Here is a 19,764-nt window from a genome sequence, read left to right on the forward strand (position 1 = left end):
TCTGTGTGTTTTTCCATTTTTCTGTTGTCTTAATTGGTCTTAATATGTCGTTTATGCTCTAGTTGGTTGCAATTTTGCGTATTCTGCAATACGATGTCATTCATATTGCAATACGATGAATAAAATACGTTATTCAATACAGTGAATGAAAAAGAAGCTAAAAAATGAAATTTTCCATGTTGCAAATTTACGAATTGGAGTTGTTCCAATAGGTCAATAGTGGTTTGAAAATGGGAGCGTAAACCAGAATAGGAAAGGAGAAACAAAGGAGAAACACTGTCGAACAGTAGCAAAAAAAGTGGAATGAAATATCCGAAAAGAAATGGACACGAAGGGTTATATCATAGCTGGATGAATGGGAAAACACAGGATATGGAGAAATCAATTATTACTTGATGCAATTTCTATTTGAACATAAGTGCTTTGCTTAGTACTTGAGCAGATTCAAGGTAAGAAATTTTGATAGGGGTTGGTACTGTAAATAAAGTGATAATGCAGAGCACATATGATATAGAACGGGATAGAGAAAGCTATGATATTCGGAGACGTCGTAGATATAATGTTAGAGAAGAAGAAGAAGGGGGAGGCAATAGAAAAATTAATAAGGGACATACTTAATGAGAAAGAAAGGGATGAAAAGAGCATAGGAAAGGGTATAATCGACTGAAAAAATATGAAAGTGAAATCCACTCCTTCTAGAAGTAATGCTTTCTGACAGTTTCAGGCGAGATTCAGGGTGAGGAGGGAAAGGTGGTTTAATGGGTGGACTGGGAACCAGGAGTCTCCTACTCGGAGGGTAACTAACATCGTCAATGGCCTTCAGCAGTACAGAATATATTCTATCAACCCGTTTATTAGAAAATTTTTGAATTCCTATTATCGTAATCCAATGAAATTTTGTTTCAGGCTAAAATCAATCATTTTGAATCCAAGTAAAATATTTCTAAAATGACTGCACTTCCAGTTATACCGGAAGTAGCTACCAACTTCGTTATTTTAGATGGAACTCTAATTTTTTTTGTTATTTTCGGGTTTCTTGTTAAAATTTAAGTTTATCTAAAAGTTCTTATGTTTAAAGTTTGCAATTTTCCAGTTATATCAGAAAATTTGAAATTTTTGACAACTGCAAGATTCCACGGAAATCGGTATTGTGCGCTAACCGCCGTGAATTTTGGAATCGGTGTTCTGGGGCTCAAAAAGAACCTAATAAGCTGCGTTTCGACGTATTTCAATTTGATAAAAAGTCTTGCACAACCATCGAATTAAGTCTCCGAAGTTGCACGACTTCAAATTTCAATAACTTGTTTATTTTAAATAGAACACCCTGTTCAGAAGCGGTCTAGGGAACCTTAATAATATTTTATAGAAAATTAAATTCTAGACTCGAAAATGCTTTAAGTATCGGGTGTTCTATTTGAAATAAGCAAGTTATTGAGATTTGAAGTCATGCAACTTCGGAGGCATATTTCAGGAGTTGTGGAAGATTTTTCATCATATTGAAATATGTCAAAACGTGGCTTCTTTGTATCTCTTTGAACACCAGAACACCGATTTCAAAATTCGCAGCGGTTAGTGTACAATACCGATTTCCTTGGGATCTCGCAGCTATCAAAAATTTAAAATTTTCCGATATAACTCGGAAACGGTAAATTTTAAATATGCGATACTTTACATAAACTGGTCTCAAAATTTAACAAGAAATCCTAAAATGACAAAAAACTTAGGTTGCTCCATTTATAAAATAACGAAGTAGATAGTAACTTCCGGTATAACCGGAAGTGCCGCCATGTTGAAAATATTTTCCTTGGATTCTAAATGGTTGAGTTCAGCTTGAAATCAAATTTCCCTCCGCGAGGATGGTGGGAAGTCAAAAATTTTCTAATTAATGTGATGCGTGGTTAACGCTGCATACAAAAAAGTTAGTGGTGGAGAAAAGTTGCAACTAGAGAAAATTTATCGGTTAACAAGGGAGATTGACCACGATGGCGGAAATCGGGATAGTAGGAAGTGTATAAACTATAAGCTCGATAAACACTACAGATATAAATGAACTCATGAATGATATAATATTAAAATGTGTCTCCTACTGATAAAGAGAAGCTTTTTTAGATTAAGGTCATATTAAATTGAATAATTATGATAAGGTAAGTCATTACAGACGAAAAAAGTGTAGATAAGACTGATTGATTGACCATCCAAAAGCCGGCTGCAGAGAACTCTGGACTGAGACCTAAAATACATAAAACGATTAAGTTTGAAACTCGCCAAGTCTTTGCCTAAATTAAAAATCCACATTTTATATCCGATGGGGCTATTAAGTAAACCTTTCTCTAGGACCTACCCTTAATAAAATGAGATAGAATTAAGTAAACCTCCCTAATTTCCGCCGTTTCAGTTTGTTGATGCAGCATCAAACAAGTGATCCAGATCTTTTTAGAACATTTCAGAACTGCGTTGCAGGACATCACAACTTGAACATTGCATATCTGAAACAGCTTCTGTATAGACCTGCTTGCTTAATATCAATACATAATACCGTGTACAATAAAAGGTAAGTGACGTTGACTCCCGTAACAGCATTTTCAACCCCTAGATTTTTGGTGGGCATGCCATAGTTAACAGCATTCAGTATCTCCAAAACCGTGCAAATGGTAATGAAAAAGAAGCAGGTGCCGAACACGGCGTTTATTTCTTGTACAATGAGATACATGTTCTTGTAATTTTGAGAAAATTCCGAAAGTTTCTCTAAAACTGATTCATTGCGGACAATGCTGAACTTGAAATATCGTGTACTTCCTGACGATTTCAGAAGCTCCTCAAGGTAGAGATAGCGATTATGTAACCAACCGCAAATGAAGATGATAAACAGTGTCGAGAACATTAAGTAGTATGTCGTGAATCGGAATATTATGAAAGCTAACGAATACGAGAGAGTAGTCCAATTAACGATTGTATCATAGACGTGTATCGAGGCATAAACAAGGTGATACATAAAGATTTTCAAACATATCATCCTGAGGGAACTATCGGGGACCTGGTTAATCCAAGACCAATTAAGACTCCGCTCCAGTTTTGCTATGCTGTTCATTAGCTTCTTCCAGTTTTCTCTCTTGAGCAGGCTCAAAATTACTGCATGCTCGATGAACAGGGATTCGACCGCGCCTTGCAGGGCGTCCAATATGCACTGACTGATATTAAAGTGTTTATAAATAAAGAAGAGCCTTTCGTAGAAAGAAAATAGAGTTGCAAGCAGATATATAAGAAATAGAACTGGTGGATATAGGGTGGAGACATACATGCTCGTCTTGTGTTGGGATTCAGGGGTGATAGGGGTGTAAGCCAGGAATTTTGCAATTTTGTACCAATACCGAATTATTGCGTAGTCTGTTCTAGGTTTGGGCAACACGATTGCAGACATTTGGGTGTGGTCTCAGTTGTTTAGTTTGTTTTCAGTCACTTTTTGGTCTTAGAGCGATAATGTTCATGGTTCACCTCAATAACGTTTGTTGTAACTGATTTGTGACCACCTCCTATGTCAGCTCCGAGCTGTAACAACAGAAACGTGATATCGAAAATCTAAATTGCACTAATTCACACGAAACACTACATGTAGTCTGATAGTTGTGGCGCTAATTTTGTTATCTATAAGTTTTAAACACGTATTGCGTAGCGAGCTTTAATAACAATGGAAGTTTCTTTATAATGAAATAAAACAAGAGTTTTTGGAGTTAAATACCGCGGGGGGATTACTTTTAACGATGTTTTTCTTGCGTGAATAAATAGCCCTAAAAGGCGATAAATTCATCTAGTTAGACAGATAAGTAGATCGATATCGTTACTGGTGTTTAAAGTATATTTGTTTTTCGCAAGTCATACAAAAAGAGGCACTTAATAAATTTTTATTAAATACCCTACAGTAGCATAATTCATCGACGTATTCAGGGTGGTCATGGGACTGAAGCGAATTTTTTTCTTCGTATTTATTTTATCTTCGTTCGTTCCTGTGCCCTCAATCTATGTGCTAATATACCGATTAGTCTTCAATAAAGACTTGAGAAAGATCACCAAAACCATTTCACGATAGGAAACGAGGCAATTTTATGTCTTCTAACTCGTATTTTTCACGCCAAGTATCGCTTTTTTAACGGCTATAAAGGCTATCCAACGACATCGAGTTCTCTCTCGTGTTCACCTCAAATTTCTATATTACGCTTAAAACGCTCTTCTTAGCAGTCTGTCTTTGAAAGCCAACTCAATTCCTTTTTCACAATTTTATTGTCCAGCTGTGGCTTGCCCTTAGAACCTACACCCTTGAAATGATCAGGAAGTGAATTTATGATGTTCGCATGATCCAAGTAATGCTCACCATTCAGAGGATCTTATGGGCGTGCTCAAGAATCATTAAGCAAAAAAGGAGATTATATTCTATTTTTTTATGTTATATTAAATTGAGTTTAATACGGGGCGATTCAATAACAATGGGACAACCGAAATGTGGAAATACCACGCGTCAAATGGTGACGAAAACTATGCCTTATCCGAAAGTTGATAGTTTCGGTTATGTACAGGGTGTTAAAAGCTAAATTTTAATTAATTTTTTTGTCATTATTATGAAAATATCTTGATTGGACACTGGAAAATTTGTAAACTTATGGTTTTTATGTATTCTAGAAAATGAAAATACACTTGGTTTGTTTCGCTTTTAATTTCTCGTATTATCATATTTAAACGTAATTGATAAATAGATTTTTCTCGAAAACTGATCGAAACATCGAAATAAAAGAACACATAATTAATAAAAAGGTAATTGCTCTTTCAGATTTTGAATCAAATTTTATATGAGACATACAGGAGAAAAAGTTATTGACTGTAAATTCTGTAAAATTTACTTTCTGTTAAATTATTTTTTTTATTTATTTTTAAGTGGTGCTCTGTATTAACAACGCGGAAATTACAAACCGTATCTAATTCGTCACCTAAAAAATACAACTTTACACATTTTCAAGGGTCTAATTCAGATGTTTTCAGAACAATGGTACAAAATGAATTAAAATTTTAACTTTTAACACCCTGTATATATATCTGAAACTATCCACTTTCGGTTAAGGCATATAAGAAATCTCGTGTGATGTCCCTTCTTTCCTTTTTTCTTGAAATAAAACTTTTTATCAATTCACCAATTTTATTATCCTGCGTTCCCCAGAAGAATGTCCCAGAAGCTAAAAAAGGTCTTAAAAATTGCCCCCCTCTCAAAGAAGAACACATGGCCATTCTTTCATTTGGCCAGAATCCCAAAAACAGACACCCTCACATGCCGTATCGTTATCATTGGGTTCTGCCAAAGTGATAACAAAAAGCAGTACCTGTTAGCGGAGAAGAACCACATGCGAGCCCTAAAGGCCGGTTTTCTCTATAAACGCTCACAGGAATATTTTCTCCAATTGTCACCATTTGGCGTGTAGTATCGCCACCTTTCGGTTGTCCCATTGTTAATTAATCATCCTGTATAATGAAAAACATTAAAAATGATGCATATTTATGTTTTAAAAATGACTAACGTTCGTGAATTATAAAAATTTATGTAAAACCTAATTCCATATAAAATTATATTATAAGACTAATTGAGATGCATCGTTAAGTGATTTTTTTCTGCATGGTCAAAGAGCATAAACTGATCGTTCGTGTGGTATTAATAGTGAAATGTAAAGCTACACTTATTCAACAATTTAACTAGAAAAAGAAAAACAGCGAAGCGAAAGGTGAAATATCCCATTCAAGGCATTCTTTTACATCAGTTCGTAGGAAAAGGATACACGTTTAGATTAAAACAGGTAGCAGCGAAGGACGCATCGATACGCGCAAACAATTATTTACTTATAAGGATTAATGTATCTTCAGTCCTTTTATTAGAAACCACATGAAAAACCCTGAAAAAGCTGATCACTTTGGTATTTACCAACTTTCCAGCAGCCCCTGCAATTACTGGCGAAAAAATATATAAAAACGTATCTCTTATAGTATGTTATGTACTATCGGCCACAAAAGTGGTCGACCAATTTCAAATCAAAATCGCTTGCGGTACTGTGGGTCGGATACCTTTTTTGTCACACTTGACCTATATTACTTTTTGTTGGATCCCCCTTTTTGCGCAAAAACACGTATTGCTGGCCCAATTCATTGAGACAATTTTATTTTTTGGTATTTTCTTAGTTTATCGTTAAGGCGCAATGGCTCCGAATTTGGGCAAAGATATTAAAACTAATATAGCACTTTTGTACGAACAAGGGTGCAATATTTCCGAAATTAGTCGTGAGTTGAATATTACGGTACGTAATCACATTGTCCTTTTTCAATTATGGTAACTTTATCACTGGCTTAAATTTGGGGACGTTTTTTTGTTTATATTATTACTTCTGGCAAGAAATTCATCTTGAGTTGAGCGAAAAGTCTGTGAGATGTCGGCTGTGTTATACAGGGTGCTCCAAATTCGATGTGCTATCATTCCTGTGGGTTAAATTGGAAGAAATGTGCCAAATTTAATACTCTTCTAAGAACCGAAAACAATGTTGCCGAATGATTTTTAGTTTCTGAGTTGTGAGTGTGAAAAAACTAAAATTAGGTCGAATTTAATTTTCTAAATGAATCGATAACTAAAGGTTTTTCATCAAAACGTTTGATACAAGGACTTTGTAGTTTTCTTATGTCTACAAACCAATAAATTTCAAAATTTTAAATATTCCTTAGCTTTTGAGATAATGACAACAACTTGAGTTTTTCAAATGCGGACCCGTGCATGTTTCGGCGGTTTTTAAAAGTTCTTAATAACCCCTTTACAACGATGTGTCACAAGATAGAATTTTTTATGCCTTAGTTTAAAAGAAGTAATTCTGCATTTTTCTCTCAATAAGCTAGGCCGGTCTTGGAGTGCCAAGCAAAAAATGCAATTATTATGCCTCAAAAATGTTATGCAGGTAAATGAATTATCAATCAAGCTATATGATTATAAATTTTTGAGGCATAATAATTGCATTTTTTGCTTGGCACTCCAAGACCGGCCTAGCTTATTGAGAGAAAAATGCAGAATTACTTCTTTTAAACTAAGGCATAAAAAATTCTATCTTGTGACACATCGTTGTAAAGGGGTTATTAAGAACTTTTAAAAACCGCCGAAACATGCACGGGTCCGCATTTGAAAAACTCAAGTTGTTGTCATTATCTCAAAAGCTAAGGAATATTTAAAATTTTGAAATTTATTGGTTTGTAGACATAAGAAAACTACAAAGTCCTTGTATCAAACGTTTTGATGAAAAACCTTTAGTTATCGATTCATTTAGAAAATTAAATTCGACCTAATTTTAGTTTTTTCACACTCACAACTCAGAAACTAAAAATCATTCGGCAACATTGTTTTCGGTTCTTAGAAGAGTATTAAATTTGGCACATTTCTTCCAATTTAACCCACAGGAATGATAGCACATCGAATTTGGAGCACCCTGTATAACACAGCCGACATCTCACAGACTTTTCGCTCAACTCAAGATGAATTTCTTGCCAGAAGTAATAATATAAACAAAAAAACGTCCCCAAATTTAAGCCAGTGATAAAGTTACCATAATTGAAAAAGGACAATGTGATTACGTACCGTAATATTCAACTCACGACTAATTTCGGAAATATTGCACCCTTGTTCGTACAAAAGTGCTATATTAGTTTTAATATCTTTGCCCAAATTCGGAGCCATTGCGCCTTAACGATAAACTAAGAAAATACCAAAAAATAAAATTGTCTCAATGAATTGGGCCAGCAATACGTGTTTTTGCGCAAAAAGGGGGATCCAACAAAAAGTAATATAGGTCAAGTGTGACAAAAAAGGTATCCGACCCACAGTACCGCAAGCGATTTTGATTTGAAATTGGTCGACCACTTTTGTGGCCGATAGTACATATACTACTACATAGACTATGTAGTCTAGTGTGCAATAAGGTCACTTGCGAATAAATATAAATTAGAATACCTGCAAAATGAAATAAATTCTTGCATATGTAGTAGCACCAATTATTCTAAGAAGAAGAATTGTTTAACGTTTATTCTGCATTTAAAATAAAGTGAGAATAAAAATAATTAAAATTTTAATTTAAATAAATATAATTAAAAAGCTATTGGTCAGCCGAATTCAAAATATTTAATAATATAGAGGGTGTTTTAAAAAGGTGGGGCCAAACTTGAGGAGATTATAGAGAATTTTGCGGTAGAAAATTTCGTGATGTAAACCCCTAGTCGAAAATGAGCTGTTTTGACTGAAGAGAAATTTTTTTTTAAAAATCTAATGTTTTCTCATTCTCGCACAAAAATCAAATTTCGGTTCAATAATTTTATTTACTGACGGGACTTATTTGATCAAGGACGGGTGTTTCAATAGTCGCAGCAACCACACAAGGGACGATAGCAACCCTCATGTCAAATGAATTAGGTTACATCAGAATCGATTTGCTGTTAATACGTGGGCCAGCATTGTTGGTGACTTTTTAATTGGCCCATTCTTGTTTCCACCTCGGTTAAACGATAACATCTACCTAATTTTTTTTACAAGGCGTACTTCCTAAGTTGATGGAAAATATAAACGTTTCTATAGAGATACAGGATAGAATGTGATTCCAACATGACCGTGCACCTGCATATTTTGCCCGCCGTATGCAGGGTCACCCAAACCTACAATTTCCTGAGCGATGAATCGAAAGAGGAGGACTTATCAGTTAGCCAGAGCGAAGTCCTGATTTAAACCTATTGGACTTTTTTCTCTAGCGTTACATCAAGTCCTTAGTTTATGAAACCCCTGTAGCCACCCACGTGGAACTGTTAGGGAAGGAGATGGCATCTTGTCTAATACAAATTACTCAAATATCGTCTTTTAGTGTCAATAAGAAAATAATACGTTTTTGAACAAAAATTGCTCCAGAGCTAAAAAGGCTCATTTTCGATTAGGGGTTTATGCGCAATGTCCTCTATAACCCCCTCAAGTTTGGCACTCCTTTTTTTAAACACCTTGTATAAGGCCTACAATGTAAAGAATTAAATAACTAGTTGATTGCGACTAAACAATATGGGAAAAAAAACAAAGTACGTCTCTATGTCTTTTTGGATAAATTCAATATAAAGGGGATCTCAAAATGCAGAGTTCTTTAAACACCCTATATCGACAAGCCCGGGTGGTAACGACTTTTTTGCCAACGTTATTTTTCGCTTTATAAAAATCAAGCACAGAACGCGTAAATCATATGTCTTTAATTTCAATAATGATTGGAATAATCCATAAAATAGTCGAATTTGTGGTGTGCTGTACAGGGCTGGTCAAAAATTAAGGATTTATATTTCATTTTTGTCTTGAAATTCCTAATTTATGTGTTAGTATGCTCTATACTAACACACTTTCGAGAAAATGAAGACTTTTTTTACATTACGTTTTTATAAGCTTTTTTGAACCGCTTTCTAGGGAATATCTTATCGACCTTTATCAGTTTTTATGGTTCCCCGTCGAAGACGATAAGATGACCTTTCAGACCATGAAAAGCACATGGGGAAACCCACAAAAGGCAAGAAACAAAGTAATACGATTACTGTTTTGAATGACAACAATTAATAGTTACTCACTGGGGCTCCCGTGCCTTTTGACTCAGCCTCGAACAAACTTTGGTATCTTGGTTAATCATCAGTTAATTTTGTAACTAAGACACATATGATAAGGATTAAATATATCTGAAATACTATAAACATGTGTTAAAGTCGGACATAGAGGTAAAGAAAGAGTTTTATGTAGAAACCGTTGCAGATCGGAAAGTTGGTAAAATAGGGGAATTTTCGGCATTGGATCTTGACGCATTGTAGTTTACGCTCTTTTGAAATTGATATACGTGGTCATTTTTTCCAAAAAAATATATTTTCTTTTGCGTTAGGTAATCAAATTGAGCCTAATTTAGACGACTTCATATCTCTCACGGTTTCCGAGATCCCTTGTACTGAATCTAGGGCCCTGTCCATGCAGTAAAGCTGTACTTTAGACTGCATTCAAATTTAGATTTAGAAATAGTACTTCTTAGGATTTGTTTTCAACTAAGCCTTATTAATTAAAATTTCCATTCATTGAATGAATGATGGAAACGTACAGAGCGGCGTGCGTGACTCGTAGAGAATATCACAATTTTTAATTAATTTCAGAATAACATAAGCGGAGGCTGCGCATATTTTCTTCGGGTAAACATTTGCCCAGATTTTTGGGCAGGTACTAACTAAAACAAAGACAGGTACGGATCGAAATAAATTCGTGGCAAAAAGTGCTGATCAGTTTTTATATCGACAGATGCGGCCCCTGCTTCTACGCCACTGGTAATTCCACTAAACGAGTGAATGATACAGTCTCCAGCCCGGTCTCCGCTAGGCAGAGAAGACAATTCAAGCGAGCCGCTGTGAAGGTCCACTTCTTATAGAATTGAAGACTGCGCGTTTATTTTACATTAATCATTAATTGGTGAAGAATTGTGTCGCCCAAGTGGATAATTAGTAAAAACTGTGTGTGACCCTGGAAATGGAAACAACTGTTCAATATCATAATATTGGAAAGCAGATTTGTTTCTCTGATCTTTTTGTTGGACTGGAGATCAGTCGCTTTGGGGTCTAGAAAGAATTAAGCAGATAGAAACGTTAAAGAAGGTAAGTCCCTCCCATAGAAAATTGTTGAAAATATGTGAAGGTGCGGACATTGTCGTCAAGAATTTGGCTTGTGAAGAGATTGGGAGAGGAAACGATCCTCACGCATCTCCAAGCTTTCCATGAAAATTATGCCTCAGGAACTATGCTAATGATAATATGCTGACAGTTATGATATAGTTACCTTTTATTGCAATTGACGTTATCATTAAACAATCATAACTCTGTTTATCCATTTGAAGCGAAAGTGTGTCCTATGTAGCTACTCGTCCTTAGCGTTGACACCGGATTTATCCCAGTTGCGAGGTGGTCAATTAGGGATAGTTTAGATGCAGTGAAAATAAAAAAATATAATTTATTGACGACATTTTAAAAGGGCAAATAGCAGATTAAGACATGCGATTCTCTTACCAGAAGGTTCTTGCTAGGGCACATGGGGTAACAGGGGTTTTAGCGTAACGTGGGGTAATGTGGGTTTTACGAGCGTTTTCTTAGCGTATTTTTAAAGGAGTTGCTCTGCATAGCGAATAATATGTCGCTAATTTTATTATTAAATTAATTAACTTATTGAATGTAATTTTTTCTTAACCTTCGTTATCGAGATTAATTAGTATTGGTCAGTTTAGATTTAACTATGTATTGAAATTAATTTATCTGAACGGTAATATTTCTCTCAATCCAAAGAAGCGTTGCCTGGGGAAAATATATAAGAAAAATACATAAAATACTTCAGGAAAGATTTAGCAACGTTATTGACATTGGTGGTTTGGAATGCGCAACTTGACCTTCGCTAGCCTGAGCCGATATGAATTAATTGAGTGTTGGAAATTCAGTGTCAATAGAGAACTTTTAAGGAGATTGCAGTTATTTTTTGCCCCTTCTACTTATTTATGTATTTTTTAAAATGTTGTCGAATGGTTCAAAAGATGCTGCGAGTTTAAATCCAAATCCAAGCTTCATTGCCTCTTTCCGAACCTTTCACTCGTGCACGCATCTTCTTCATTTTTTTTTCTTTCGAAATGATGAAATTTGGGAAATCTTCAAGTTCACTTATATCGATTAAAAAAGAGGTTCAGTGCATTCAGTGCAAACCATTAATGATAAACTCGATTCGTTTCAATTGTATTATGTCTAAAGAGTGAACTGAAAAATGGTCATTTAGAGACCATGCAATTGACGCCTGCTCTTTACATAATTAGCCACTAATTACTAATAAATCCGCTTTCGTTTATTTTCATGGAACTCTACCAGATAACAGGGTCAAATTTGATAATAAATAAATATGTGTTACAAATAATCGTACGAGAATGCACAATCAAACAATTGTGCCATAACTAGGGACTTTTTAACATGGGATATCACGCCCAAATTAAACAAAAAAATTTTTTATTGAAGAATAGTGAAAGTTTTTGTGTAGAGAACTTCTGCAAGAACTCTCTTATTTCGTATCCATGGAAGATTGTCCACGTTTATGTTTGCTTTAAAAGTGTGCCAAAGATATTGCTTAGATCTAGACTAAATTAATCCATAAAGCTGTAAATACTATGCGGCCATAAATTATAATATAAGTCTAATTTAATGGAAATTAAGTTTGTCTTTTGGATCAAGGTCGAGCAAAGATATAATATATGATTGTTATTATTACTTTTCTATGAATCACTCTTGTAAGTAGACAGTTTTTGAGAATCTGTTAAGCAAGGCGATATAGGTTCAAACAGTTTCGTAATGTACTCGATTTCGTCACTCAACATCTAAATTTCACTCAACATTGTTATGTTTCTGAGATGTTTATAATTTGCCTTATAACTTAATGGTTTCGTGTATTTTTATGTGTTGCATTGACCTCTTACTTACTCTTTGATGCACTAAGATTGATTCATGTTATGATCGAAATCAGAAATATATTTTTTTTAAGATTTGATTACTGCCGCTGCAATAATTTAATTTGACGTTTGTTTATCGAAGCTGATTTTGCTTCAAAAAAAGTTATTTATCCAATTGATTGAACTGACGGAGCTGTTATAAAGGGCAGTAAGGGCGCAAAATTCGAATTTGGCTCCATTTTTTCTGTTATGCTTTGACTGTCAAACTCTTTTGACAGTTAGATTTTAAAAAGTCTCTCATGTTCTAAAATAGGCCGATATGATTTTTTAAATATTATTTCAATGATTATTTTTTCATGATTATTTGTTCATGATTATTTCATGATTATGTCAAAAACGGTAAGTTTGTCTGTCACGATAAGCAAATTGCATCCAATTTCTAGCCAGAAAAATGTTCCAAATGCCGCAACTGTAGTGAGACTATTAAGAAAATTTTAGGAGAGAGAGTTGATTACCGATGTGAAACTATCGGTACATGTTCATCCACATGGTTCAGCAGATACCATCACGGTTGTTTGCAAAAGCAAAGCCAAGAGTCCCAGGATGTCCATTTGGCATCATGCTCAAGAATTAAACATTAGAAGAAGTATTATGCAGTGCATTCTCACTAAAGATGTGCATTTTCATGTTAAAAAAATCCACCTCACTCAACAACTCAGACCTACAGATCAGGCACAGCGAAAGAATTAGTCAATTGAATCATTAAACAACAAAAAGTGAACAGTAATTTTTTCCAACAAAATCATCATCAGCGATAAGACTCATTTTCATGGGTTCTTTGAAGTTGGAAGTTTATGTGAACAAGCCCACGCCTACCTAAGCTTTGAAAGAGGCGACCAGACACTCTATCACTGAAGTCCGACCACATTTATGCCAAAAAGCAATAAAAAAATTTGGTTAAAAGCCCCCCAATGTGCCCTATGTGATAATTTCAGTATTTTCTGAAAAAAGGTGTTGTATTTTTAATTTAAATTTTGCGCTCTTGTTGGGATACCCCTTATATGCATCAAAGATATGTGTGCATTAAAGCCTAAAAATTATTAAAAAGCTCCATGGGGCTTTATTTAAGAAAATAGCGGAAAAATGTCGAACAAACGAAATTTCAAGTTTTTAACTTAATTGGGGCTCTGTGTCTTCAAAACTGTTAGGACGAGGTGTTAGGACTAATTATCAGAAATAAGTTAAGTTTAAAGTAAATTAGAGGTTAGCGTTGGGTCTTCGACGCCTTTAATGTGGATGAGTAGTATTCCCACGGGCCGGTCAATTAATTTATCAAAAAGTTGCTAGTTTAAGTCAGCATCTAAACTCAATCGTAAAATTAGACTATTATTATTTCAGGCTCTGGTCGTGAATCAATGTTTATTGCTTTGACGAGTAGGTACTTAGCCTTTGAGTTTTAAGAAAAATTGTTAAAAATGACTATTCAGCAATTAAAGAATTCATGTCATTTATCCCTCTAATGGACTATAAATATCACTCAAACAAGGCTGTCACAAGTGATTCCAGCTACAGGGCTTTCATCTAATTCACCTGTAACATGACCATTAAGTCAGCGACGCGTGCAGTATAGCATAAGCGTTCCTTCATAGGGGCGTTATACATATAATTGAGGATATATGGTGAAAATGTATACATGAGGTTTGAATGGCTCATTTATCACCTAATATGGTTTTGCCCGAAAATGAATACAAACCTTAAAGTGTAATTGACCACGAATTTTCCTTTCCAGGTCGCCAACTGAATTGCGAAATGTCGACGCCAGTGCCACAAACCTACGTCTCCAAAGTCCTGCCCAAATCCGTAGCTACGTTGAAAGCAATGAAGAACGATGAGAAGCACATTTTTAAACGCTCCTCTAGCATTGACACCATCAAGAGAATAAACACATACATTTGTTCCCCCCAATCCTACTTGCTACCCGCGATCTTAACCACATGGCTAAAAACTGGACAGAAGAGTCTCCATTCTTCAGCCGAGAAGACTATTTTCATGTTCCGCTCTGTTATCTTCGGATCAATTTTGCTGAAATTTATCCTCCGAGGTGCCAACTCAGAAACCTTAAAGGGAGAACCTGTGAAACTTGACCTACAATCTGTCCTATCTCAAATCCTCAAGTACATCCAACAGCAGCTTTCTGGTCTCCTGGAGAGTTGTTTAGTTATCTCTTTTGCATTTCAATTAGCGGTTGTGATAATGACAATTGAAATGTGTCTGTGCATTTTCTATCTTAGCCAAAGTTCAGTTCCTATAGGTTTTGGGTTTCTAATTCTGTCCTCCGGGTATATCGTGTTGATAGGCCACAGATTGAATATGGGCTACTTAATAAAATGTGATGTTAAGAGAAAAATACCTTAATTGGTCTAAAAATTTGTGCCTGAAAATGAACTGACTGAATGCTGTAGATGAGATCAGTTTCGTAAGATTAAGAAAGTTAAAAAAGCAAATTTTAACGTGGTAAAAGGCTGAAACACTTGGCTGTATCTATATAGAGGGATATTTTAGGACTTCTAGGTATAGAGGATTAGAATTTTACTCTAATAACGATTATTTGTTCATACTCGTATATGTGTTCAGTCGGCACCAATTACTAACAATAATACAATTTCATTCAATTCAATCATTCATTTGCTATAAATATCAATATTACCCTTTAGGTTGGTTTACTTGGTATATATAAGCAGTAGAGTAAGTTTAAAACCATGCAATAACTCTCTTAGTACCTGGGGTACTATTTCAAGTACTCGTTTTATAGCCATTTTTATGCGATAATGTACATATTTAAGGCCAGTTGATGTTTAGATTCCTTTGGATAGAAGGAGCTTGCAGGATATCTGGGGATCGGATAAGACTTTTCTTGAGGTTATAATAATGCTTCAGCCTATTGTTTAATAAAAAATAAAAATATTCATAAGGTTTCATCGTCGGTTAACCTCAATAAAGCTTTTGTCAAGCCTTGCTCAATATAGCCCTTGACAAAAGCCTAAAAATAAACCTCAAAAAGTATGAATATTAGCCTTTTTAAGGATGTATGTCTTAAATTTATTAGTAACACTTATTCAACTTTAGTCTGGATATTTGAATCTCAAAACAGGGCAAAACATTGTGATCTAGAATCTAGAGAATTATACTGTATAACTTTTTAATTCTTACATAACACTTTAAATTAAAAAAATTAAATACATGTTTCATCCCTTGCTTTATCTGCCCTTGTCTCATAATTCCGCAAGGTATGACGTACACGTTAAGATTGGTGGTGACGAGAAACGTTGATGATGAAGGCTAGAATCTACAGGATGTTATTATTCCAGAGAACGATTTCCTGAGGTGTCGCTCTCATCATCAACTAACTCTCATTCCTCGTTGGGTATTTCTATAAAGGCGTGTTCTCACGGACTGATCTTTGTCGAGTGAGATTGTGATTTGATTTAGAGAAGATGTATGAAGATAATTGTGAGACTTTTCGTTCTAATACATTCAGGCTGAAAAGTTCAAACTTTATCGGTTAAGAAATTGAATCGATCGCAAATCGCTAAAGGCTTCAACTTATTTCCGTGAAAAAAAAATTAAGAGAAGACTGATTACGAGAATATTTTGGGATTATCGAGCTGTAAAAAAGCTCTGTCGCATCTAACTTTGAATATTGATAAATATTCTACCTTTAACTCAACTCTGAAATACAACGATACATTAACTCAAACATCTTAGAGTGGGAAAGGAGCAACAAAACCTTTTTTTTTTTAAACTACTTGTTCCGGAACATATTGCATAGCTTGTAGATTAAGCTTCTTACCTGGTCAATGTATTTGTATTCGTTGTGTATCTACTGTTTTTGATTGATTGATTGACCTGATTCTGGTCATTTGATATGACAAGATGCAATGTAAAATTCATTTTCTCGCAAGATAAATTTGCTAGATTAGAACATTTCATACGCCATTCCATCCAGAAATATACAAATTAATACGTAATCTTGGATCCGTATTGAGCTTTGAGAGGTTTCCGACTAGGCTTGAAGATGTACAGAGTGACCTAACTAAAATTTGCACCCCTTGAAATCTCCGATTTCGTCTAAATGTTAGAAAAATTCTAAAATGTTCAATTTTAACTGAAGGGGGGGGGACCAAGTTTTATCTTGTTTTCCAAGTAATTTCTGCATCCCTCTAGCGCCCAGAATCACTTTTTCAAAAACTTTAAATAGCAAAAGGAGCCGAGTAACACTTTATTTTGAAGCTACTTGCATTCTTTATGGAACCATGTTTTTTTTTCAAGTTTGAGCGATTGGTTTTTCAGAATCTTGCCTGAGATGCAAACTTTACTTGGGACACCCTGTATGTAGCAAAACCGTAAAATTTCTACTGAAAGAATATAAAGATGAAGTCTAGCTCATTAGGTGGGGGTCTCTGTGTGTAAAAACTATGAACATAAGAAAAAAACTCTTGAATTCTTTTAACCAATTTTAACGAATTGCATTAAAATAATCCATTTATATTTTTCCCGATATGATATTTGCAATAATTCCTAATTTCCTTCAGCTGTCTCATCTTTATTGTAATTTATTTAAATTAGTTCTAATACGATCGGTGAAAATCTACCTTTGAACATGTTAGAGCTGCATGTTAGAATCGGCATCTAAGCTCTACTTGTCACGACCAATAAAATCGATAGATTATTAATTACTTTATGTCTATGCATTTCTAAATTAAATATTAATTTAGAAATGCATAGACATTATATATATAAAATATATCATATTATAATATAAAACATTTAATTTTTTGCAGAATGATACCAAACGCTACTTATTTTTTCTTTAATTTTGTTTCAGAATAAGGCTGAGGCTTACTTTTTTTTAAGTAAAAGTTTCTGTTAAGTAAAATACAACAACCTTCTTCGACGTCACGCTTTTTTGATAATGATTACTTGGTGACGATGCAAACATCGTTCCATTTAATTACGTGACAATTATTTATAAGCTGCGAATATTCGGCCAATAAATAAATATATGACAAACGTAACTTCCAAAAAAAACGTTGATTTTGTTATTTTATGTCGATCACCCTGTATATTTGCAAATTGTTAAGGAAATAGTATTTGAAAACAACCTAAATTTAATTCAATTCCTAAAAAGATGTTTTTGTTTTATTTTAATTCTTAACCCGGCTGTTGCGAAATTTTTCGTGGCGCAGTTTTAGTCGCTCCGATTTGAGAAATCTGGCAAAGAGAAAAAAAATAGATAAAACCGACTTTTCAATTTTTTTGCGTCGTTATATGAAAAAGCCAACAATACTGAGCCATTTCTTAGCAAAAATACTCCTTGAGCTTTACTGTAGGAATGTTCGAAAGGTACAGGTTGTTCCACATTTTTTGTTTCAGTAATTATCTCAAAAGAAGAAAAAAAACACAAATGTTTTATAAATATGCTTCGTAGTGGTTAATTAATTGTGGAAAAGCCCTTAATAATGGATTCATGAAATTATATCTTTGAAGTGGTCTCGATGGGATCTCCATGAATGTAAACGAAACCGTGGAGTAGGGTGTGTTATTTAAAATAAAAATTATACTGGTTTCTTTGGTAAGTAAATAGTTTAAACAGTTGCCCAAATGATTATTACCATGCTGAAAAAAGAACATATCAAAACAGCTATATTGCTAAGCACAGGGTGTTTGGAAAAAGTTGGTATAAAACTTAAGAAGGTGAATGTAGAGCTAAAAGTAGTAAAAAAAGTTTCCATAAACATTTATACGACGGAGCATCATTATTGAAATATGGCTGTTCAAAAGGATCCTATTATTTTGATATTTTTTCAAAATAACTCTCTTTCTGATTAAGATAACGAAATGAAAATTGTAGGTAATAGTCATGCTATAAGGGTCTTTAACTATTATAAGTTTCATCAAAATCGGTTATAAATAGGAATAGTTTTCTAACTATCCTTGATAGAAATTTTTCGATTTTTTTTTGTTCCTTTGAATTATCAAGCAAATAATATTATTTTTTAATTAATTAGACTTTTTGAACAAAAAATGTCTTTACTTTTTTTCGAATTTTAATTAGTTTAGTCAGAAAGAATTCTTTTTTTAAATAATATATGGTTAGAACAGTTACAATTTTTTAACATTTCCATATAATAGGTTTCTTTCACGGCAACAGTTTCATCGTAGTGATTGTCACTTTCGTGTGTTATCATTTAAATTCTTATGTTTTTTTGGTTTCTTATTGTGATCTTTGTGCTTGACTTTGTATTACGTTTGCTTTTTACAACCATGAACCACCATGCTTTTATTAACCATAAATATGAATATGAAATATTTATTAAAAATATGAAAGTAGCAATCACTGCAATGAAACTGTCATCATGAAACATGGCTATTATGTGAAAATGTTAAAAAAATGTTACTGTTCTAAGCCATATATTATTTAAAAAACTATTATTTCTAACTAAACTATTCAAAATTCTAAAAAAATTAAGATATTTTTTCTTTAAAAAAGTCTAATTCGTTAAAAAAAACAATATTATTTGCTCGATAATTTAAAGGCACAAAAAATCGAAAAATTTCTGTTAGTTCAGGTTACTTTGTTAGCTAGTAGTGGTAGTTAGAAAACTACTCTTATTTATAATCGATTTTGTTGTAACTTATGATAGTTAAAGACCCTTATGATATGGTTATTATCTGCAATTTTCATTCTATTATCTTAATTAGAAAGAAAGTTATTTTAAAAAATATCCAAATGATAGGACCCCTTTGGAGGGCTATGTCTCAGTAATGGTGTTTCGTAGGATCACTGTTTATAGTAACTTATTTTAGTATTTTTGGCTCTACTTCCATTTTCTTAAGTTCCCTACTAATTTTTCCAAACATCCCGTATAGCAAATAAAAATATATACGTGTTCAAATAAATTCTATAATTTAATTTAAGAAAAACTTAATAACGAGTTTCAAACATCGAATACTAATAATAATAATAATAACAATGTGGCTGCACTGACAGTAATACATTTGTGCAGAAAAACTTCTCGAAATCTGAAACTTCTATATAGGCAAAGTTTTCCGGACATCCTCGTTTTCCCTGCGTTTTCCCACTGTGCATAACCATGACAACGGGCGGTGACAATTGGCTGCGCGCGACCCCCACCCTGACAAGCCACACATTTTCCATTTTCCACCGTTGTCAAATCCG

At 34.0% G+C, this 19,764-nt stretch overlaps 2 protein-coding genes across 2 annotated transcripts; one reads left to right on the forward strand and one right to left on the reverse strand.

Annotated features, from left to right (window-relative positions):
• Window positions 1–2,105: 2,105 nt before the first annotated feature.
• Window positions 2,106–3,418, reverse strand: LOC136412727 (uncharacterized). The gene is made up of 3 exons (XM_066395896.1): window positions 2,537–3,418; window positions 2,342–2,486; window positions 2,106–2,230 (listed from the first exon to the last, which is right to left on the reverse strand). Exons 1-3 carry the CDS (start codon window positions 3,416–3,418, stop codon window positions 2,106–2,108), a joined length of 1,152 nt encoding a protein of 383 aa, XP_066251993.1.
• A 6,991-nt stretch (window positions 3,419–10,409) lies between these two features.
• Window positions 10,410–17,620, forward strand: LOC136412625 (uncharacterized). Its single transcript, XM_066395744.1, has 2 exons — window positions 10,410–10,704; window positions 14,314–17,620. The coding sequence occupies exon 2, from the start codon at window positions 14,334–14,336 to the stop codon at window positions 14,937–14,939; it is 606 nt and encodes a 201-aa protein (XP_066251841.1). The 5' UTR covers window positions 10,410–10,704; window positions 14,314–14,333; the 3' UTR covers window positions 14,940–17,620.
• Window positions 17,621–19,764: the final 2,144 nt, after the last annotated feature.

Source organism: Euwallacea similis, chromosome 12 (genome assembly GCF_039881205.1).
Source record: "Euwallacea similis isolate ESF13 chromosome 12, ESF131.1, whole genome shotgun sequence".
Lineage (NCBI taxonomy): Eukaryota > Metazoa > Arthropoda > Insecta > Coleoptera > Curculionidae > Euwallacea > Euwallacea similis.